Here is a 22,559-nt window from a genome sequence, read left to right on the forward strand (position 1 = left end):
CCACACGTCTGTGTTGCCATGGGGCACGAAGTCAGCCGTAGAGCACAGTAAATGAGTCGGCACGGCCGTGTGCCAAAAGAACTGCATTTTCGGACACTGAAATGTGAATTTCACGTGATTTTCATGTGTTTTGAAATATTTAACCCTTTAGAAACAAGCACCATTAGCGTGCAGGCCATGAGGAACAGGCAGTGGGCCCCTCGGGTGCCCCTTCTGCTCAGCCTTGGTTGCTTCTGTTGTAGGAGAACGGGATTCTGAGCGGGAAACAGAATATGTAGTCTTCGTAATTTAGTCTGTAATTTCTATTCCCCAGATTATCTCTGGGCATTTTGAAACTGTATCAGTTACAGGAGCCTATATTCAATGCATTTGACCTGTTTTTCGGGAAATGATTTTATTTTCTTCAGGCTTCGAAGCAAATGCTTTGTCAGCTGCTCATAAGCTGTCCTCCAAGAATCTGTGAGTTTCCTGAAGACGTGGCGGTGGTCTGATCATCTCCGGTTGGAGGTTTTCCTTAGAAAGGGGAAGGGGAGCCTCCTTGGAGAAACTGTACCTACTGTGTAAACGTTCTGTTTGTATCCTAATACGATCATGAATTTGAAAACTGTCTCCACGTGCCAACTGAATTCTTCCTTCCACCCTGAGTTACGGCCTGGCGTGCGTGTGCTAATCCTCCCGTGTTTCTTGTTTCAGCTATCTGTACAAGAATGAGATCCAGTCAGTTGGCAGGCAAGCGTTTAAGGGACTTGCCTCTCTAGAGCAACTGTAAGTGCCTCTCCTCTGCTCTGCGGTGTCTCAGATTTCACCTGCCCTTTGCCTCTTGCAGGGAAACCTAGGCCAAGTCTGCTGTTTGCACGATGCATGTCTGTGCTCCGGGGGCGTAGGGCTGTATGCATGCAGATGACAAAGCCGTGGTCCCTCCCTCCTTCTGACCCCGCCCATCTGGGCAGCCACCCCACCCCCTGTGCCCTGCATTCCTGGGGCAAGGACCAGTAACACCGGTTGACCCCTGCCCCCATGGTGCTTCCAGTTTAACAAGATAGACTTGTAAACAGATCTGAGCAAGTAGAGGTCTTTCGGGGACCAGGAAGTTGTTTTCCTCGTACAGTATTTCCTGTTTGTGAATCTGCACGTCCGGTTTACTTGCGTCATTCACGATGTCATTATTTTGGAGAAAATAAACTTTTCCATGTGTTTCCAGTTAGGGGACGCTGGATGTTGTTTCTTGGGCTGCGTATGAAGGAAGTCCTACTTTGCTGTGAGGTCAGCATGCCCATTTGAAGTAGAATTCCTGGTCAGAGGCATTTTCTGACTGTTTGCCTGGCCGGTCACCTGTCTGTCAATGGGCTGGAGTCATCACGTGTCAGGCAGTCTATTCACGGGGGTGCTGCAGCTGAGGATGTGGTTCGTGTTTTGTCAGTTGCCCGGACATGGAAACATCTCCCGAGGCCTTGAGGCAGAGCTGGGGAGGCCTCACCTGAACCAGGAGCTTCCGAAGCACACGCAGCGCTCTTGTTTTTAGATACCCATTTGTTTATCCAGCTGAGAGCCACTTTCCCGAGCCTGCCGTGCTCGCCGTGGACTGGACTTAGAAAGAAGCTGTATATGAGGGGCTGTGCACCCTCGGCTTCAGGGAGAATGACACAGGGATCAGATCATCACAGAAACACGTGGGAGCATCTGGAGAGCCCCCAGGTGGAGGGAGGGTCCCCGGAACACGTTTCTGCATCTGACTCAGTTTTTTTTTTTTTTTTTTTTTTTTTTGCGGTACGCGGGCCTCTCACTGCTGTGGCCTCTCCCATTGCGGAGCACAGGCTCCGGACGCGCAGGCTCAGCGGCCATGGTTCACGGGCCCAGCCGCTCCACGGCATGTGGGATCTTCCCAGACCAGGGCACGAACCCGCATCCCCTGCAACGGCAGGTGGACTCTCAACCACTGCGCCACCAGGGAAGCCCCTGACTCAGTTTTAATGGATCTGGGGCTGGGATTTACACGTGCTGTCAGGTGTGGAACTAAGTGAGGCCCATCGAGCCTTGGGAGGGGGTGAGCGGGGTTATTTTTGAGGAAAACAGAGGCAAAGCCTGGGAGAAATGAGGAGGGAAGGGGAATGGCATCCCCGGAGCGCCGAGTGGGAGTTGGTGACCAAGGTCCTAGGGGTTCGGGACAGCATCCTGAGACAGGCTGCCTCCAAACCCAGGATCAGGCGCTGGGAGGGAGGAGTCTCTGCTGCTGAGACTTAAGGATGAAGGGAGATTGGGACCCGTCCCCGCCCCTCGGGGAGGCACTGTGAGGGGGGGGGCGCGTTCCCCTAGGAGCGCGCTCAGATCTGCCCCGCCGCGTGCAGAGCGCTTCGGGCCCCCACCCTTGCGGCCCCCATGCCCGGAGCTGGTACACGTGCTCCAGCAGAGGGGAGGCTGGTCCCGAGCCCCGTCTGCCCAGCACGTCGGCTCTCGCAGGCCTTAAAAGGTAAGCGGAGGCTTATACGAATGTTTAGAGTTTATTTGAGCGAAATCGATTGGGACAGAGCCTCAGCAACCGGCCGTGCGTGGACACCCCCTGCCCCAGGGCTGGGGGAGGACTCCTGGAACAGGCGCAGATGCAGAGCAGGGCACTTGGTGACGGGCTGCAGCCTTGGGCCGGCTGGCTGCCCAAAGTGCGTCCTTAGCTCTGGTCTCTAACCCGGAGGCGCTGACAGGCTCCTTAGGCCGCGCGTGAGACCCGCCCCGTCCAGCAGGCTCACCTGGGCTCCCTGAGAGGCTGGCCGCGGGCAGGGGCGGGGACCGTGGACGGCGCTGGGGGCTCCCTTCCTGCCTTCGGCCCGTTTTCCTCCACCATCGGTAGAGGGGCCACAGCCCAGGGAGCCTGTGAACCCTGAGCCCCTCAAAGCAGCACCCGCGTCCGGTCAGCCTCCCCCGGCTGTCGGCACGTGGATTTTTAAGCAGCATCAGGTTGGGACCGGCGTGTCTTCCCTTCTTTGCCTCCCTTGGCTTCGCCCCGGACCCGGCCGGCCGGCCCGCGGTCTCTGGAGCAGCACGGCTGAGCGCGTCTGCTCCCCGTGTCTGTGCTTGATGGCGTGGCCCCGGGCTGCTCCACGGTGGCCGCTGGAAGTGTACGTCCTGCATAGTCAGGACGGGGCGTTTCCTGCCCCCGCCATCCTGCCCTCAGGCCCCCACCCTCGCAGGGAGGGCGGTGGGCACAGACCCGGCCCCCACCAGGCTGCCTGCCCGCGGAGGACGGTGGGCAGCTCTGAGGCCGCGTGGTCACCACGGTGGTTCTCCCGGCGAGCTGGCCCAGGGCAGGCCAGACACCGACGGGACAGGGCGAGGGACCCTGAGGTTCCATCATTTCAGAAAGTCAGTGAAAGGCTGTACCTGGTGGAGGGAGTGTGGAGAGAGCTCTCCTTTGCGTGGGTTTGTGTTGTGACCCTGCCGGTCCCAGCGTCCCGTGAAGACGCAGCCTGGCGTGTCGGGCCAGGTCCCTGTGTGGCAGGAGGGGCTCCTGCACGGGCACCGATTAGAGGGGGCTTCCGTGTATTTCTAAGGCAAAAGCCTACCAATTTTCAAAGTGAGAAAGGCGGTATGCAAGACAATGAGAAGAAATTAGTTTTACGAAAAAATGTGTAACTTACGGCAAGAAAGAAGTATAAGCGGAAAGAAACGGAAGTATAAGCTCTGGATGGTCGATGTAATTAAAGGACATTTGAGGAAATACATTATTTCGCTTAACTCAGGGCCAGGTTTCTTCTGTAGTTGCTGTTTCTGTAGCTGAAAAACAATATACCCAATGTCACCTTGAAGTGTAAGTCTCCTAAATCCGTTTGTAAATTAAAAGATTGGAATGAAGGCATTCACGTACCTGCGTGTGTGGCGTAATGAAGATCATGTTGATTTTTTTCTAGAAAGGTCCATGTATTTGGAGAGCTGAGTGTCCCTGGCTTTCCCCGCTGGGTGGGGAGGAAGCCCGGTCGGTGTGCTTGACCCTTAGTCGTATTGTCCAGTCAATCATTTAAAGTCTGCACCCAGTTTTCCGTTGTCTTTAATCTTCCTATTTGATGACTGCGTTTGTTTTCCATACAATGTAGGAGATCTAGAGAGTTATCTATTGACGTGTGTATTTGAAATGACTTAGAGAACAAATGTTTTCAGCAAAACCCTATAGATCTATAAAAAGTATAAAATTGTTTAAAATTTGTTTCTTTTTCCCATGTTTAAAAACTCCTCTAGATACCTGCACTTTAATCAGATAGAAACGTTGGACCCAGAGTCATTTCAGCATTTGCCGAAGCTGGAGAGGCTGTAAGTAGTGTTGTTGCCCCTCTTTCCCTGCGGGTCCTGGAGCCCGTGGCTCTGTCCATTTCCCGTAACAGAAAGAACACCTCTGTCTGTTCAAACAACCGGGAAACGTCTCAGTAGGAAATCTGTGCTCTCCTCTAACAGTGCAGAAGTGGGAATAGTGATAAAATAGAAAACAATGTAGTTATTTCTGTACTAAAGAACATTGTTCTCAAATTCACGTATACGAAACAAAGGCAGTCACTGGGATGTTCTCTGAAAGCTGAGTTATTTACCTGCTTCTACACTTTTCTACACGTCTAGGGAAGTATTTTAAAGCATTGCTGTCGTTTATCACTTCTTTCAACAGGTTTTTACATAACAACCGAATTACACATTTGGTTCCGGGAACATTTAATCACTTGGAATCTATGAAAAGATTGTAAGTATAATAACCCTTTATGCTGTCTTTTCAGCAAAGACTAATAATTTCTCCACGTCATATGCATTTACCTGACCCCTTTTACTGGGTATTTCAAAGAAGAGTTCATCACAGCCTGGATATGAATTAGGAAGGGAGGGTGGATTAAGCCGTCAGAACGCCGAACCAAGACCGAGCTGGCTTGGAGGAATGTAGCAACAGGAAGACGTTTTTAAAAATCAATTTTAAATTCCTCAAATTAATCTTTAATTGCATGTTACATATCGTACTGGTGGAAATAAAATTGGCCTAGAATTAATCCCAACTGTATTGCATTCCTTTTATTTAGGCATGCACATAACTGAATTCTGTCCATTCTTAGGTCTCCAAAAATAATTTATCTTTACACTGAGTAATTTCTTATAATAGCTGATGGAGAAAGCTATCTGACATCTTTTGTGTGTTTTTCTCCGAGCTCTTCAAGGCCATTGTTTCTCAGTTAGGTATTACTGAGAGTGTACAATGAACTGGACTTAAGAAAGAGATAGAAAAGTCAGATTACCAGGCCTGGGCCCAGAGCGGCCTTTGTTTCTCTCGAGTTAAGTAAGACACAGTTTCCTCACTATTTACGATTCTTTTCTTCATAGGATAAAGAAATCCCTAGCCAAACTAAAAACTGCATTCTAGGGTGGCAGGTGAGAAACACTGCCTGTTTGGTAGATGAGAGAGGGTAGGAAAGAAATTGCCAGGAGTTGCCAAGACGAGCTCAGGGCACGTGGGGGTCACCCGAGTCTACAGAAGGCTGGAAAGGTCCTTCTCCGTCTCTGCCTCCTTTTTGGCCTTTTGATGGTCTAGCACTGCCCTCTGCATCTGCTCGGCCTGTGAAACCCTAGGTTTCTCGGCCCCAGTGAGCCTCCCCCTCCCCACCAGACGGCAGAGGGGAGCATGCAGTCGGGGGCTTCCTGCTCTGGCCGCTCGGTCCAGGGGCCGCTGGCCAGGGTCACACACCTGCTCATCCACTGTCACTAGGGCCCGTCCTGAGCACAGAGGTCCTGCCGTTTATTCAGAGGGGCTCTGGGGTCAGCGGGTGCCGGAAAGGTTCTAGGTCCCCCACGGCCTGCTGACCTGAGGAATCGGCGGGGGGGAGGTTCTGTCATGTCTGCGTTGAACCCTATGGATTCCGCGGGACGTGCTCATCGGAGCTGGCTGTCCAGACAGAGGGCGAGTTCTGCCTGCTGCCCCCTCCGAGCCAGCATCCTGGAGAAATGCAAGTGGGAGGTGGGCCATCACGGGCCCGCCTCCCTGGGGAGCACTGGCCGGCAGGTGTGAGCTCAGTGGACGCCCGAGGGCAGCCCCTCGGCTCTGATCCCGGGGAGCTCCCTCTGAACGGGGCCGGCCCTGCTGCCACCTCCTCGCTCTTGGTTCACGTCCCCCCGTTACACTCCTTACCTCGTGCTTTGCTGCATAAATGGTCATCGTTTCCGAGGGAGGAGATGATACCCTGCCTATTCCGCTTGCTGGGACGGATGTGTCCAGCCCCGTGGGGCACTTTCTCCCGGCACTTAGTTCAGCAGCTGAGGTTTGCGCCCTGTGGGCTGACTGTCCTTTAGGGCGTATTTAAGGGTTAAGTGAGGTAGTACATGATGGCGCAGCGCCAGTGGTGGTGAGAGTTCGGGAGTAGTTCCGGGTGGTGGGGATTTCTGCATTACTGATTTTACGAAGGCTCCTGTCTTGTGCTTTTCATGAAACTTCCCGGACTCGTCCAGCACGTGTCTGTCCCTTGGTCTTGAACCTAAAATAGACAGTAATTGATTGCTCCTTTCCCCACCCTTTATTTGCGTTACTCGGGTTTCCCCCGCTCTCGGGCTCTTCCTCCTGCCGAGTGTGGATCTCTGCTGGGTCCCTTGGTCGGGCAGGACCGGGTCAGATTGTGTTGTCTGCAGGCCCCGTCCCTGCTGGTCAGTTCGGGTCTCCCTGGCCCGGGTCAGCCCTTGCGCATCCCCCGTCTCACCGGCTGCGGCTTCCTCCTCGTAGGCGTCTGGACTCCAACGCGCTTCACTGTGACTGTGAGATCCTGTGGCTGGCGGACTTGCTGAAGAGCTATGCCCGGTCGGGGAATGCGCAGGCAGCGGCCACCTGTGAATACCCCAGGCGCATCCAGGGGCGGTCGGTGGCCGCCATCACCCCGGAGGAGCTGGACTGTGGTGAGTGAGTCCCGGGACCCAAGCCCGCATTGGTGTCCAGAGGGCATAGCGTGTGCAGCCCTGTCTCCAGCTGTCACTGGCTGACCCACAGATCAGGTCTGGGTGGGGCCTGACCGGACCCTGCTTTACAAAGCCCGTCTCTGTAGTACCTGTAAGAAACTATCTGGTAATAAACTTGGGTTTAATTTTCAGGTTTCCCTGCAGAAAAAATAGGCACCTGAAATGCACCACTACCTGTTGCTCCTTCCAGGCCTCTGCCTTTAGAGGCTGCAGCTGCCTGGCCGGCAGGACCCACGGGGGGCTGGGGGGCGGGGGCGGGGGCGGTTTCTGGGGGAGGGCGCAGGGCTGCTGGCTGGGAGCCGGCAGCCTTCTGGGTCTGGATCTGGGTGGTGGCCACGCCCAGTGGCCGTAGGCCGAGTTTGTCTGGCTTGTCGCACCTGTGCACCGCTTGCGCGTACACAGTGCCTCACGAAGAAACACAAGAAAAGGAGTGAAGCCAAATCTCGCGGACGAATCTTCCTGATAAACAAACGCCCAAGGAATCCAGCTTTTCTTTTAAGTTTAGCACTTTTGCGGGGGGGGGGAGGTGGTGCTAAACTTAGGTTCTCCAGAGCATCATTATTTTCAAATATTGAAAACAAAATTAATTACTTTGAAGGTCACTCCATTTCACAGTAACCCCCCCCCCCCCGCAGTTATGTAACTTTACTCGTCACTGTTTGTAACGCTTTACGAGCGATCCCCGTACAGTCAGGCTCTTTTGCCTCTAGTGTGTGCAGGTGGCTGACTTCAGTCCCAGGGCCACCCTGTGGCCTCCGCGCGTCGTGCCCGCGTCTTTGTAAGGGCTGCTCTGCTGGCAGGGCTCCCTCAGGATGGGCAGCATTGCTGTGCTGTGTGCACCCCGTTCTCCAGACTGTCTCCTTAGGGTCAGCTTCCTGGGCAAAGGACGGGTGGAGAGGGGGAGGTTGCTCCCTCTGCCCTCTGCCCTCTGGACCTGCTCGGGGGTCACGACAGGTTCACTTCCCTGTGCCCACCTTGGGGCTGCCCTCCTGAGTCGGCCTGGGTTCTGCCCACCTCTCTTCTGGGGGAGGAGCGGACCTTCCTCCCTCAACCCCACCCCAGCCCAGCTCCGACCTTGTCAACAGGGGCCAGGCTGGGGTGACCGAGGCGGTGGTGCCTTGAACTTTCTGAACTCCCGGGGCCTCGCGGGACGCCTGGGGACGATGCCTCTGCCCTCAGTGTCCTGGCAGGTCCTCGGTTGCTGCCGGTCACTCAGGGTCACTGGGGGGCGCTCAAGAGGGTGGTCCTTCCTCCAGCTCCTTCAGCACCATTGCCTCTTCCTGGAGACAGAATGGAGAAGCAGAGCTTTCTCCACGTTCCCGAATTCAGCACGTCAGAGAGGATGGCGAGTGGGCGAGTGTGGCACCAGGGATGAGCGGTGGGGCTGGGGGTCCTTCGGCTACAGCAGAGGGAGCCGCAGTGTCCAGACTGGCATGGGGAGCAGGGCGCCTGGGACTGGAAACGGGAGCAGTGCGGCCTCGGGGGGTTAACGTGGCCGGCGGTGAGTCCGAGGGGTTTCCTGTTGACGCTGTGCAGTAATAGACACGCAGACGGCCTTTTGTGGCTATTTAAGATGCCAGGTGTTGTGAAGGTACTGTGCACACACTTGCAGGCACGTGCACGCATGTACACACACACAGGAGCACACGCATTTGCACGTGGCAGGTCAGTGAATACATCTGGGCTGAGAGGGGTCAGCTGTCTGAGTTTCCTGGTTAGTAGGTGACCAGTCCAGCCTGCTGTGAGGACACAGAGGACAGTCACCCAGCAGCTGGAGTGCAGGAGGGATGCCTCTCTGTGCTCAGTGACTGGGTGGCCGTAGGGACTGCAGTGGGAACCCCACACTGAGATGGTCCCGCGGTTGGGAGCCCCTGGCCGCACCTGCACAGCCTCTGCCTTCGTGGCGGCTTCAGCTGAAAAGTGCCACTGTCTGTCCTTTCATTCCCTAAAACTGTTGGCTCACGAGTGTCCGGCTCTCGGGGGGAGCGCCCACTGAGGTCGTCAGCCGGTGCTCTGTCTGTCAGAGGCTCAGCGCCACCGGTTGCCAGGGTTCTCAGCGGGTGGACCTCAGATGCTGGCAATGCTGTGTAATTCGGCTCTAACACCGTCTTCTCCGTGGAGATGCCCCCCGCCGTTCTCGTGGGAGTGGTTTTGTCTCGAACAGAAGGGATTTGCTCTAGGTTCTTGTCACGTGACAGTTTAAGACCAGGAAGGCCTGCTTTCCTTTTTGGTGCAGAAAGGCCACGGATCACGTCGGAGCCGCAGGACGCAGACGTCACCCTGGGCAACACCGTCTTCTTCACCTGCAGGGCTGAGGGCAACCCCAAGCCCGAGATCATCTGGCTCCGAAACAAGTAAGCGGCTCCGGACGGGCCGTCGGGGGCGCCGGGTCCCATTGCATGCAGCTGCCCGTGAGCCACGGCCAGTCCGCCCGCCCTGACCCTCCTCCCTGGAAGGAGAGCAAGGAGGAGGGAGTGCTTTCCGGGCAACCTTCCTGCTTTGAAGTCGCCGCCGGGCACATCCCGGCCTCTGCGAGGCGCACGGCCCGAGTCACCCTCTGCCGGGCTTGGTCCGGGTCAGCGAGGCCGGTCATCACGGAAGGGGCAGTTACCCCCGTCCGGGGAGAGGAAGGGGACGGAACCGGGGCTGAGGTCCCTGCGTCCCAAGGAGGTGAGGGAGGGCCCTCCCTGCGGGTGGCATCTTCAGGGAGACCCTGTGAGGTGAACGCACGCACTTCGCTCCTGTGCACCTGATTAGTCTCCGGAAACCCAGGCCTCGCCTTCTGTCCACAAGCATCTTGGTATGGGGGGGGTGTGGTCAGATCCCCGCGGGGCCCGGGGGTCAGACCACCAAGGGTCGTCTGGGTTGAAGGGCGGCACCTGCACGCATCCGCTTTGAACCGAGTCCTGGGCAGGAAACCTCTGCGGGAGGCCACGTTGTCGTCGTTGCCCCCGTGCTTGCTGTAAACGCTAGCACCCCGCCTGCGCTCACTCACCAACAGAGCCTCCTGTGGGTTCAGTGTGGCCCGTAGAGCCCCTGGCTGGGTTTAGTCGCGATGGTGAGAGGAGATGGGCCCCTGACACCAGCTCTCGAGTCCAGCGGTGTTTGCACAGGAGAACAGGGCAGCAAGCCTGGGGGGTCACCCGAGATGCACCTGCCACGGAGGCATGGAGTGGTTCTAGGCCTGACTTTGTCGTCGACCTAGCGCAGCTGACGCTGGGCTCGGGGCCAGAGCTGTGTGGGGAACGTGAGATGCTGGCCTGTCCCCAGTGCCTTGGGATCTGGGACGGCTCTGAGGGTGGCAAGAGGTAAATTACAGAGCGAACACGGGAGAGCTTCCTTTGGGGAGTGTGCGTTCAAAAGGCAGAGAAGCACAGATTCGCTCAAGGCCAGCACACCTGCATTCGTGAGTGGTCACACCCACGTTTGTAAGTCAACACTTTGATGCTAATTAGAGTTAACATCGCAGAGCCAGTCACGGCAGAGGGAGACCCAAGGCCCCAGGCCGGCGTCTGGTGCACGGCTGCGCCCCGGGGCCCATCTGCAGCAGCCCAGCCTCCCCCGGGGCTCACGGTGTCTGTGGGAGAAAACTGGGCCACGTCAGGAAGAGCCTCACGTATGGGGCCTGAGAGGCCTGTTGCCTCCGTCCGGAAGTGCTCGTGAAGGACGGAGATGCCAGTTTTGGCGGCGTGGTTGGTGCAGGTGGAGCACAGCATGAGGGAGGTGGGCGGGGAACCGGACAGCGCCTCCCGCACCTGGGTCTGTAGCCTGTGGGCACCTGGATTCTGAGAGGGGTCCTGGGAAATCCCTCGAACAGTGGCGGTGTTGTTCTGGGGACGTTTGTAATCTTCCACTTTTAATAACTTAAATGTTTCTACCCCTTTGCCTCGAATGGATTTGCCAGAAACGAAGGGAAAGTTTTCCTGCGAATTTTTTCCATTCTGTTCATTTTTTCCCTTTGGAACAAGGACCATTTTGAAACATTTGTAGGTTGAACATGTAAATAATAAAAGTGAATATGTGAGTTAATCACAGATGCAAATAAACACAGTGCATAAACACTTTTTCCAGAAATGCCGGTAAGTCAGGCTGCTGGGAAGGAAAGTTTCCAGGAAGGCGAGTTAAGACCCCGCATCTCCAGGTGCTGCATGCCTCCAGGCTGGGGCCTCCGCGCCAGGACAGAAGCCCGCCGCGGGGGACCAGGTGTTTCCTTGTTTCAGAGCCTGAGCCTGCCAGGTCTGTCTTTCCAGTAATGAGCTGAGCATGAAGACGGACTCCCGCTTGAACCTGTTGGACGATGGGACCCTGATGATCCAGAACACGCGGGAGACAGACCAGGGCATCTACCAGTGCATGGCGAAAAACGTGGCCGGAGAGGTAAAGACGCAGGAGGTGACCCTCAGGTACTTCGGGTCTCCAGGTACGTTGAGTGCTCACTCAGACACTTAGAGCCCACCTTCTTCCCGGTCCACTCCCTTCTTTGTTTGCACCTGGTGGTAAAAGACAAACACCAAGGTCTCCCGTTTAAGCTGCTACAGCAGGGTCGGCTCAGGGTCATAGGTGACCCCCAACCATTGCCCTGGTCCACCATCAACCCCTGATCCAGGACGGCCACTCAGAGTGGACAGTAGAGACAGGCGCTGCTGGGAGCACAGTGCAGAGGAGCTGTGGACACCTGGGCAGACACGTGCCCCGTCCCCCGACACCTCCCACTCACGCTGGTCCCAGGGGCTCCTCTCACTTGTTGGCAGTGGGCTCTCTCTTGTGCTAAGGGCTTTGGCTGTTTTAAAAGAAGCCAGAAATCTGAATTTGTATGCAGAATTCCCAGGTCTAAAATATTGGCACCTGAACTGAAAAGATTGTTTGAGCCAAAGGCAGCATGGCTGTGGCCTTGATTGGCCTGGGTCCCACCAGGTTACAGACCCCGCCCTTGTCGAAGTGTTGACTTTTGGAGCCTTGGTCAGAAGAGGAGCTGTGGCCCTTGGAGCAGAGCCCAGGGTGGGCCTGATCCCCTGTGGCTGCTGGAAGAGCACAGGTGGCCAGGCCGCCTCCATGGGCCTGTGTCATTGTCGTGTAGGTGGGCCAGGGTCTGTGTTTCCCTCATGGTTTATCGTTCAGGGCATTGCAGTACCCTCAATCCCAAGATAAGTGGTTTGTGGGTTTCTTTGATTAGATTCCTAGTACGAGACCTTCGTATCACTTGGTTCATCCCAGCATAGGCACAGTCAAGATTTACTGATGAATGAGAGTTCCCAGCTGTCGAATTTCCCTTCAAGGGAAAGTGCAGTGCATATATCGCAGCCACATCAAAGCCCTTTAATCCCATGCTCCCCGAGTGGAACAAGGCGTCCAGCATCTTTGCAAAGTCACATGGCTGTGAACCTACCACAGATAAGTTAGAGCTCCCGGTCACAGAAGGGGCTTGCGCTTAATTTGTCAGGCACAGGGAAACCCACAAAATACTGAACAGAGTGGTGCAGTTCTGTAGGTATATGTCAGAGGACAAAAGGGAGCAATAGAGCATAAACAGTGCATTTCCTTAGCAAAGTTGCTGTGTTAGCGGAATAATTGATTCCTAGCTGGGAATATTAAAATCTCTCTGTGGCCTGAGAGTTCCAAATCTAACCCCTTTTGATCTGAATTTTTGTTTCTCTCTCGGGAACGAGAGCCTTCTTTAGTGCACTAGTCTGTGCATGTTGGCACTGCTCCCTAAAATGCACATGGAGGGTCTCCTAAATCCGTGACTGGAATGTCACTGCAGAGTGAGTGGGTCAGCCAGTGGCAGCCTGCCAGCCTAGACTAGGGGCTGCCAAACCTGGACCACTGCCTGTTTTTCCAAGATCTTTGAAGTAAAAATGTGTCTTGGTGGTGCAGTGTCTTGGCTTCCCTGGTGGTGCAGTGGTTGAGGGTCCGCCTGCCGATGCAGGGGACACGGGTTCGTGCCCCGGTCCGGGAAGATCCCACATGCGGCAGAGCGGCTGGGCCCGTGAGCCATGGCCGCTGAGCCTGCACGTCCAGAGCCTGTGCTCCACAGCGGGAGAGGCTGCAACAGAGAGAGGCCCGTGTACCGCAAAAAAAAAAAAAAGTGTCTTGCATTTTTATGTGAACAACTTAAGAGTAATATTTTAGAATACATGATAATTATATGAAGTTCAAATTTCAATGTCTGTTAATTAAGTTTTATTGGAACATAATCACATGCAAAGATTTAGGCCTGAAAAGCCCAAAAAATTTGCTCTGTGGCCCTTTACAGAGGTTTGCCAACACTGTGACGTAGGTAATGATAATGGACCCATTTGTAAGTCTCCATGAGTCACAAAGGGCTAAATGTACTCTATCTGTTTTGAAGCTATTATTAGGGGCATATAAGTTTGTAGTTTTTAATCTTCCTCATGAACTAAACTTTTGATTATTAATGCTTTTTGCCTTAAGGTTAGTTTCTTTCTTTTGATTAGTGTCTGTCAACTATACTTTTCCCATCATTTTGCTCTGAACCTTTCTTTTTTACGTTTTTTTTAAATTTTTACTGGAGTATAGTTGATTTACAATGTAGTAGTTTCAGATGTACAGCAAAGTGAATCAGTTATACCTATACATATATCCACTCTTTTTTAGATTTTTTTTTTCCCATATAGGTCATTACAGAGTATTGAAAAGAGTTCCCTGTGCTGTACAGCAGGTTCTTATTAGTCATCTGTTTTATATATAGTAGTGTGTGTATGTCAGTCCCAATGTCCTAATTTATCCCTCCCCCTCCCTTCCCCCTTGGTAACCACAAATTTGTTTTTTATATCTGTGACTCTCTTTCTTTCTTTCTTTCTTTTTTATAACCTACAGGTTTTTGGTGTTTTTTTAATTATTATTTATTTATTTATGGCTGTGTTGGGTCTTCGTTTCTGTGCGAGGACTTTCTCTAGTTGTGGCAAGTGGGGGTCACTCTTCATCGCAGTGCGCGGGCCTCTCACTATCGCGGCCTCTCTTGTTGCGGAGCACAGGCTCCAGACGCACAGGCTCAGTAGTTGTGGCTCACAGGCCCAGTTGCTCCGCGGCATGTGGGATCTTCCCAGACCAGGGCTCGAACCCGCGTCCCCTGCATTGGTAGGCAGATTCTCAACCACTGCGTCACCAGGGAAGCCCTGTGACTCTATTTCTGAACCTTTTTCTATGTTAGTATATTTTGGGTGTTTGTTGTAAACAGCATAGAGCTAGAGTTTTTTAAAAAAACTCACACTGACTTTAAAAATGAGTCCATATACATTTATTGTGGTTAGCAATTCAGATTTATAAATTCGACCTCTTATTTTGGACAATTTATCCAACCTTTTCTATGTTTCTTGCCTTGTTTTGAAATATTTTTTTTTCATCTTCTATTTCCTACTTCTAGTTTGGAAGTTATATACCTTATTTCTTTTCTGTAAGTGGTTATTCTAGAGAAATTTCAAATGCATTCTTAAATTATCAACGTTTACAGTTACTGTCTTTACGTTTGTCTCCAATATAACTACCCACCTTAGTTTCTAGGCTGAGTTCTGTTTTTTAATGTATAAAAGGTTGTTACGTTGTACTGTTAATGTTTGTCTAGCTGTACCGTGTAATGATCACTTCCAGTTCTTTTTATTTCTTCCTGCATCTCAGCTCTTCCACTGAGGTCACTTTCCTTCTGCCTAACGTGGTGTGAAGTAGACAGCAGGCCTATATGACGGCCCACTTTGGGTTGATAAAGGCTGACGTGAGGTTTATTTCTCCCTTCTACTCAGCAGAGGTCCCTGCGGGGGGCTGGGGGGTAGGAGCTGACTTTCTCTTTCTCGTACTGATGGTGGAGCATTTTGGGGACCCGTCCTAGAGTTTTCTGTCTGGCTCTCATCCTGGGGTGTCCTCATCTTTCTATCTCCTAAGGGTCCTACAAGCCACATGTACAAGTGCAGGGCCGTGCCAATGCCTCAAGATGGGCTTCGCCTTTGGTTCTCGTCCCTGTACGTGGCTCCACATCTCCAGTTTGCCATCCTCTGGAAATGCTAACATTAAATGTCACTTCTGTTTTCTATGATCCACTGTTACTTAGATGTGTGATAAGTGGGGTTTGAAAATAAACAAAGTATCCGAAGGGCTCTCCTCACAAGGAAGAAATATTTTTCCTTTTTCTTTTATTTTGTATCTGTAGGAGGTGATGGATATTCACTAAACTTATTTTGGTAATTACTGTAATTCAAGTCACTGATGTAGGTCAAATCATTATGCTGTACACCTTAAACTTATACAGTGCTGTGTGTCAATTATATCTTAATAAAACTGGAAGAAAAAATAAAGCAGTTTAAAAATAAAAAATAAAAATGAACAAACGAGAAAAGATGTAGAGAAGTCTCTTTCCTGTCTCCTTCCCTGGTCCACGTAATTCCCACCTCCATCCAACCTCCTTCTAGAAAATACTGCCAGTGCCTGCAAGGCCAGAGCTACTTCTTACTGGATGTTAGAGACCTTTCATTTCAACCTATGAGGGACTTCCTTACTCTTGCCCTTTTTAAGGGTGGTGGCACGGAATCCCATTATCCAGAGGAAGCATCTGTGTAAGCCGCTCCCTTTGGGGCGCGTGAAGTCTCTTCCAAACCTTTTGCTGTCACGGGTCTCTCTCTCTTTATCCAAAACCCTTTGGGCCAGAGGTGGTTTGAAATGTGGAACTTTGGGGGGTTTTTTTCAGAAGGGCCACATGGTACGTAATCCATTTACTGACTTGAACTGTCACGGAATCTTGGGCAATGCCCCACCCAATCAGTGTATAAAATCCTGTAGCAAACTGAACGGATGTTCACAGTAAGCGGAATAAATGGACATTATGAGTAGCCTCGTGCTAGAGAGACCAAGGAAAGAAGTTATGAAAAAATATTTTATTTTTGGATTGGAAAATTGCGGGTCAGGATGTCAGCCTGAAGAAACAACACAGTAATAAAAACCCCTTTTTGTACATATATTGTTTTACAAGCCAGTAAAAAATATTGGGTTGGCCAGAAATTTCGTTTGGGTTTTTCTGTAACATGGAAAGACCCGAACGAACTTTTTGGCCAACAGGTATCTGTGGGGTACATTCCTAGCAGAGTAATTTCTGGGTAAAAGGGTGAAGGCGTTTTTAGTTTTGATGTATGTGGCCATGTTTCTGTCCAGGTGGACCGTGGCAACTTGTGCTACCCCCGTGTGAGAGTTCTGTTTCTTCACGTGCTCGACACACAAGCTCAGTGATAAGTGTGTGGGTTTTTTTTTCTGGATTTAGAGTTGAAAAATCATCTCATTGTAATCATCATTATAACCATCTCTTTAGAGTGTTAATTTGTATTTTTCTTTCAATGAGGGAAATTTGTTATTTCTATATGTTCTAAATACCCTTTAAAAACAATGTTCTATAACCAGTAAGAACTACTAGCAAGGTTTACTGAAAAGACTGACATATACGTTTAGAATTTAAAAAAAGTAAGGCTTCTGCAGAGTTTGGTCCATGTTTGAAGAAGGAATCAGTCAGTCAGGGCTGCTGATGGTGGTTTGACCTGAGGCCACGACCCTCTTTGCGGTCTGCACATTTCTTGAAAAAAGAAAGGAGACAAAGTGTGCAATTGTATTGTTTCTGTTTTACTTATTTTAGACTTTAATAGCTAGAATGAATAGCATGAAAATAGAAACGCCAAGCAAAAGCACTTGCTAAACTGGAGGATTTTAATTCTGAATCTGTGTTTCCTGTGACAGCTCGCCCCGCTTTTGTAATCCAACCCCAGAACACGGAGGTGCTGGTGGGGGAAAGTGTGACCCTGGAGTGCAGCGCCACGGGCCACCCCCCGCCAAGGATCACCTGGACCAGAGGCGACCGGACCCCCCTGCCCGCTGACCCGCGGGTGAGCATCACGCCATCCGGCGGCCTCTACATCCAGAACGTGGAACGGGAGGACAGTGGCGAGTACACCTGCTTCGCCTCCAACACCGTGGACAGCATCCACGCCACGGCTTTCATCATCGTCCAAGGTGAGAGCGTCCACGCAGAGGCCCCGGCTCCCCGCAGCCTCCCTGGCTTGCCCTCAAGCCAGCCCCTCCGCGGGCTCCGCCTGGTCTTCCAGCCCCGGGTCCTGCTTCATCCTCTCCCATCACATCTGACCTTCGGTGGGACTGGGTGATATGTTTATTTTCCAAGTGCAGGTTTCAGGTGGTCAGAGCTTTAGTTTTCTGCTGTGTTCCCCACACGAATGTGGGCACGCATGCCAGTTCACCAAGGCCTGCGTGTACGGAATCAGTATGTCTTACACACATCTTGGAATTTCCTTAGGGTCGATTTTTGGACATAGGGTCTGAGAATATGTATAGTTTTAAGACTTAATGCTGCGTGTTTCCAAATTCCTTAATTGACTGTGTGATGAGTTTATTAGTTTTCAAATAAATTGCCCAGCGGGACTTTGGTCAAGAAGCGCTGGGACAACACAGAAGTGTGAAATGCAGAGAATGAGTTCTTTCCTTCTCCTCTGTCCCCACCGGCTTCCTTTGTCCCCCACCCTGCTTCCTCTGTCCCCAGTGGAAGCCACGTCACTGAAAGTTGGTCCTTAATCCGTCCTCTGGCCCTTTCTTTGCACCTGTGACCAAGCAGTCATGTCACTGGTTTTTACCTTTTTTGATTGTGGTTGTTGCTTTTATAAAAATGGAATTATATTGCATATATTATTCTGTAATTTTTTTTCACCCAGTAATAATAAAATAACTCCTGTCACTATGCACAGTTGCGCTAGATGACATTTTATACCATTTGCAAATGTTAGTTTAGGTTGAGGAGTGAGATGAATCTCTTCAGGTCAGGCCCCTTCCAGGAGCTGAAGTGGGTCGTTACCTGGGTTCTGTGTTGTAGCCTCAGTGCTGTTAGATTAAGAGTCTTCTGCACGCTTGTCAGTGTGACGCTGAGAAGCGCCAGCGTTTGGTATCCCTTTTCACTTTCCGGCATCTTCCTCTGCTTGGGATGCCGCACCCACAGTCGGGGTCCTGGTAGGACTCTTGGAGGGCGGGCGGTGTGCCTTCAAAACGGCGTTTTCACCCAAAGCTGTCTCCTAAATGTTGCATTTCCAACGTCTTTCCCTCCGGAAGCGCTTCCTCAGTTCACCGTGACGCCCCAGGACAGAGCTGTCATCGAGGGTCAGACAGTTGAGTTCCACTGCGAGGCGAAGGGCTACCCACAGCCGGTCATTGCCTGGACGAAAGGAGGTGAGGTGTCGGGCAGGACGGTGACCCACTCCCTCCGTCCTTCCCTTCCTGGGACTCGGACCCCCCGGGCAGGCCGGCGCTGGCTGAACCCGGCGTGACCCAGAGCTGCGGGCACGTCGTGTCATGGGCCAGCCCCGCACACACAGGACAGGAGACCTGTCCGCACCGAGGACCTGATGTCGGGCCCATCTCCTCCCGAGTAGTCTGGGTCCCGCCTTCAGTGTGCACGGAATTAGCCTCTGGAGCAGATTTACTAATGTGCAGATAGAACCTTCTAGCAACTGGTGGTAGAACACATGTACCGTATATATGACTTTCTCACTTGAATTCCCAGAGTTCTCTTGCTGCTCCCCAAGAGGTGTTGTGACTTGACCACGTTAATTCCTTGGGTGGGACCCCAGCCGATTTCTCTAGCTGGGAAGCTGCTGGGCGCACAATGTGGGGAAGGCCCAGCCCGTCACCCCAGGGGGGTGACAGCAGCCTGGCCGGGAAGGCTGCGGAGAGGCAGGTGCCCACGTTGGTGGACCATCAGGGTCTGCTCTGGAATCGAGGGGGTGACTAGCGCTGGACCACAGGGCACTACCATCCCTTCCGCCCCTGAGGGGCCATTGCCAGGGATCCTGGGAGCAACCTGGACGAGAGGAGAGCCCCATCCCCTTCCCAGCCCGCGACGCCTTCCCATCCCTCGTCCCCTTTCCACCCCCATCCCTCTGTGCCCAGCCTGGGACCGGCCTCCCCCTGTCCCCGAGTCTGCACACCACCCCGGCTCTTGCTTACTTAGCCCTCGCCCCCCTGGTCCCTGCCCCTTGCTCCTTCTCTGGAGAGTCTCGGGGGGGCCGGGTCTGTGTGCTGTTTGTCCCTGAACTGTCGCACACGCACAGGTGTGTGACAAAGGCCGGGACGGTGACTCCAGGCCAGATCTGGGGAAGACGAGCTCTGCGACCCCTTTGTCCCTCAGCGAGGGTTCTGCCTGACCCTGAGGCTCCCGTCTCCCACCTCTAAGGCCAGGCTTGTGTCCGTGTATCCCTGTCACTGAGAGTGCATCCCCACCTTGCAGGGAGCCAGCTGTCGGTGGACAGACGGCACCTGGTCCTGTCGTCAGGGACCCTTCGGATCTCGGGCGTCGCCCTGCACGACCAGGGCCAGTACGAGTGCCAGGCCGTCAACATCATCGGCTCCCAGAGTGTCACCGCGCACCTGACGGTCCAGGCCCGAGGTAGGCAGTGGTCCCGCACCCCTCCCTGCGACGGTCCGTCCCCCAGACGCGCATCCCGAGGCCGTCGTCGTAGCCTGTCTCTCCCATGTCGGTAGTGAGGACAGTGCCGCATGTGGGACACAGGTCACGTTATGTCACTGCGTCATCCCTGCCTTCCCTGGGGGTGAGCAAGGTGGCCCCGGACCCAGCAGCACCGGCTGACCCGGGAACAGGCCCCCATGTCTTGGACGCGAGGTTCTGCCTCCTGCTGGCCCCGGGTCCCTGTTGAGAGCCGGGAGAGGAAAGCAGGAGGGGTGATGGCCTGGGGGGTGGGCGCGGAGGGGGGCTGCCTGCAGAGGGTCCCTGGGGGTCAGGGCCTGGGTCTGCTCCAGTGCTGAGCAGGCAGGACAGTGGGCGGCCCGTGGGTGAGGTCATCAGCCGGTCCCCTGCTTCCTCCCGTCACCAGCTCTTGAGGGGTGGGGGGGGGCTTGGACTTGGCAGCCCCAGGCCGCCCCAAGCAGACCGGAGCCGTGCGGACGGACCAGATGCTGCCGCGCAGGTGGAGGGTGGCAGCCCTGGACCGTCCCTCGGTCCCGTCCGGCTCCTTGGCTCCGGCAGCTGCAGCGGGAGCGCTCTGTGCCCTGGGCCTGCCCGGACCGAAGGCAGGGCCTCTGCTCGCCTGAAGCTGTTGGAACAAATCAGGAGTCTCCCGGGTTCTCCACGTGTGTCAGCCCGTGTCCCTTGCCTTGCAGTCACCCCGGTGTTCACCAGCATCCCCAGTGACACGACGGTGGAGGTGGGCAGCAGCGTGCAGCTGCCGTGCAGCTCTCAGGGGGAGCCTGAGCCCGCCATCACCTGGAACAAGGTAAGGGCTGCGGCGTGTGGCTCCCCTGCCCGCTGCTTCTCCAGACCCCCCGTAGCTGGAAGGCAGCCGTGGTGTAAACAAAACGAGACAGACTTTGGACGTGCTCCTTTACGGGTCCTTCTTGGTGACAAAAGCAAAGAAAACCCTTTTGTTGGATCCTTGGTCCCGTAATCACTAGAGAAGGTTTCCTGTTGTTTCATTTCTCTGTGTTGTTCTTAGTAAGCCCAGTAAAGAAATGAGTATCAGTGTTTCATTGCAAGCAAGTGCTTTAATATGGAACTTGTTCCTGGAGGTCGTGCACTGGAGGTCGTGCAGTGGCGCCCCGGGAGGGAGGTGCGGGGTCGCAGGGCCCTGCAGCCTCATCCTCGCTGGGTGTGGCTCGGGCATCCTGGCTTCTCCCGCACCTCCCACCCCCGCACACGCCCAGGAAGGTTGCCGTCTGTGGCCACGCCCCGGCACGCGCACCCCAGAGGTCCAGGGATGTCCCGGAGTGAGGTCTTAAGTTCTTCTGGGTCCTTTGCGAGCAGGTGGGAGAAGTTCATGCCCTTGAATTGGCGTCGGGCGAGCTCCTGCCAGCGTCGGCGGGTCTCAGCACAGCCACCGTGATGGACCCATGAGCGAGGTCCTGGCAGGTGGTGCTCCTCTCCAGGGTAGGTGCCTCTGCTCCGCAGTCTGACCCCACCGTTTCTTCCATTTATCTTGCTGCAGGATGGGGTCCAGGTGACAGAAAGCGGGAAGTTTCACATTAGCCCCGAGGGCTTCCTGACCATCCACGACGTGGGGCCTGCGGACGCCGGCCGCTACGAGTGCTCGGCCCGGAACACGATCGGGCAGGCGGCGGTCAGCACGGTGCTCAGCGTGCATGGTGAGCCCGCAGCACCGACGCTCCCCGCGCGGTCGGAGGCGACCAAGGAGAGCAGGGAGCTTGGGGGTTTGGGCGTTATCTGAAGACAGCACAGCCCAACCTTGCAGGGAGGTGGGCGGGGTCCAGAGAGGCACAGCCGTCCTTCCTCCTGCTGCTGTAGGCTCTGCAGGCCGATGTGGTCGTGCCCTTGGAGATCTTGCCTCGCTCTGGGTTTCCTGGTTGGTTTAGTGGTCACCCAAACCCCCTCAAATTCTACAGCATGTCATTTACAGTCACCATGTGGCAAAGCACAGACGTAGTCACTGCTGTGAAAGAATCCCGGCCCCTTCACTCTGTTTCCTCTCTGTTCTGGGTGTGTGTGGCCTTGTGCGGTCCTGGCGTGTATTAGGTCTTCATTTTAAACCCCCAGATAATCAAGGACCGTTCCCTTCCCTGGATCTGGTTGGTGGCCCTAGAGCGGTGGACCCCGGCTCTGTGCCGGCCTGCAGAGCTCACCCAGGGCATCCCCTCCAGCCCCACCACCTGGTCCATCCAGGTGTCACCTCCACCTTTCTGACACTCCATGTGTTCTGGGCCAACAGGGTAAAATGCACAGCCTGTAGCTTGGCATAAAGTCTTTTTTAAAAAATATTTTATTTGGTTGCGCTGGGTCTTAGTTGCAGCTCGCGCGCTCCTTAGTTGCGGCACGCGAACTCTTACTTGCAGCGTGCGTGTGGGATCTAGTTCCCTGACGAGGGATTGAACCCGGGCCCCCTGCATTGGGAGTGTGGAGTCTTTTAACCACCGCTCCACCAGGGAAGTCCCTGCATAAAGTCTTACAGTTCGACCCAAACCTGCACTTTGTCTCCAGCTCTCTCTGTGCCCCGCTTTCACCTGCCGCCCCCCGGCACAGAAAGCCTGAGTTCTCGGGTAACAGAGCCTCCACACCCAGGCCCCTCCTGGACGATCCCCCAGTTCCTCCCACAGGAAACATCCTCCACCTGCATGTGTGTTTTTGCCTTTTCCACTTTAATCACCTAATCTGCCTTCCCCGAGGACTGGTGAGCCTCAGACCTGCCTGGGTGTGGTTAATTTATATGCCGACACCTCACAGCCCATACTCCACACTCCCTGCACGGTGCCTGGAGCCTGTGGGCACCTGCAGACAGCAGTAAAGGCGAAACTGGAAACCTTTATTTTTGAGGGGGGGAAATGTTAAATGACCTTATTTTCCCATTATATTAGAGCGTGGAGTGATTATAAATTAAATCGGTGAATCTCCTGACTTAGAAACAGTGTTTTTCTCAATTAATGTTTATTTTTATACTTGAAAAATAATGTTACTTTAACATGAATTAGTTACACGTGAAGTTTAAAAATAATCTCCACCCATAATCCCACTCCCCAAAATAACCACCCGGAACATTGTAGTGAATTTTCATTACTCTTTTTCTAAGGCATATAAATAAGTGTTTTTG

The 22,559-nt window shown here is 53.7% G+C and overlaps 1 protein-coding gene across 7 annotated transcripts in view; it reads left to right on the forward strand.

The window, feature by feature from the left end:
- The window catches only part of PXDN (peroxidasin), a 65,707-nt gene that overhangs the window by 27,813 nt on the left and 15,335 nt on the right, over nt 1-22,559 (forward strand). For 6 of the 7 annotated variants that reach the window (XR_009544189.1, XR_009544190.1, XM_060169689.1 and 3 more), the window contains exons 4-14: nt 694-765; nt 4,225-4,296; nt 4,643-4,714; nt 6,728-6,897; nt 9,194-9,311; nt 11,208-11,377; nt 16,687-16,959; nt 18,061-18,177; nt 19,235-19,393; nt 20,125-20,237; nt 20,946-21,102. Coding sequence is in view for 5 of the 7 variants with exons in the window: in XM_060169689.1 (XP_060025672.1) it covers nt 694-765; nt 4,225-4,296; nt 4,643-4,714; nt 6,728-6,897; nt 9,194-9,311; nt 11,208-11,377; nt 16,687-16,959; nt 18,061-18,177; nt 19,235-19,393; nt 20,125-20,237; nt 20,946-21,102 (1,493 nt within the window). In the remaining 2 variants the exon portion in view is untranslated. The remainder of the gene's footprint in view (nt 1-693; nt 766-4,224; nt 4,297-4,642; nt 4,715-6,727; nt 6,898-9,193; nt 9,312-11,207; nt 11,378-16,686; nt 16,960-18,060; nt 18,178-19,234; nt 19,394-20,124; nt 20,238-20,945; nt 21,103-22,559) is intronic. The other variant, XM_060169690.1, reaches the window with a different exon arrangement.

The sequence above is a fragment of the Lagenorhynchus albirostris genome, chromosome 13 (assembly GCF_949774975.1).
Source record: "Lagenorhynchus albirostris chromosome 13, mLagAlb1.1, whole genome shotgun sequence".
NCBI lineage: Eukaryota > Metazoa > Chordata > Mammalia > Artiodactyla > Delphinidae > Lagenorhynchus > Lagenorhynchus albirostris.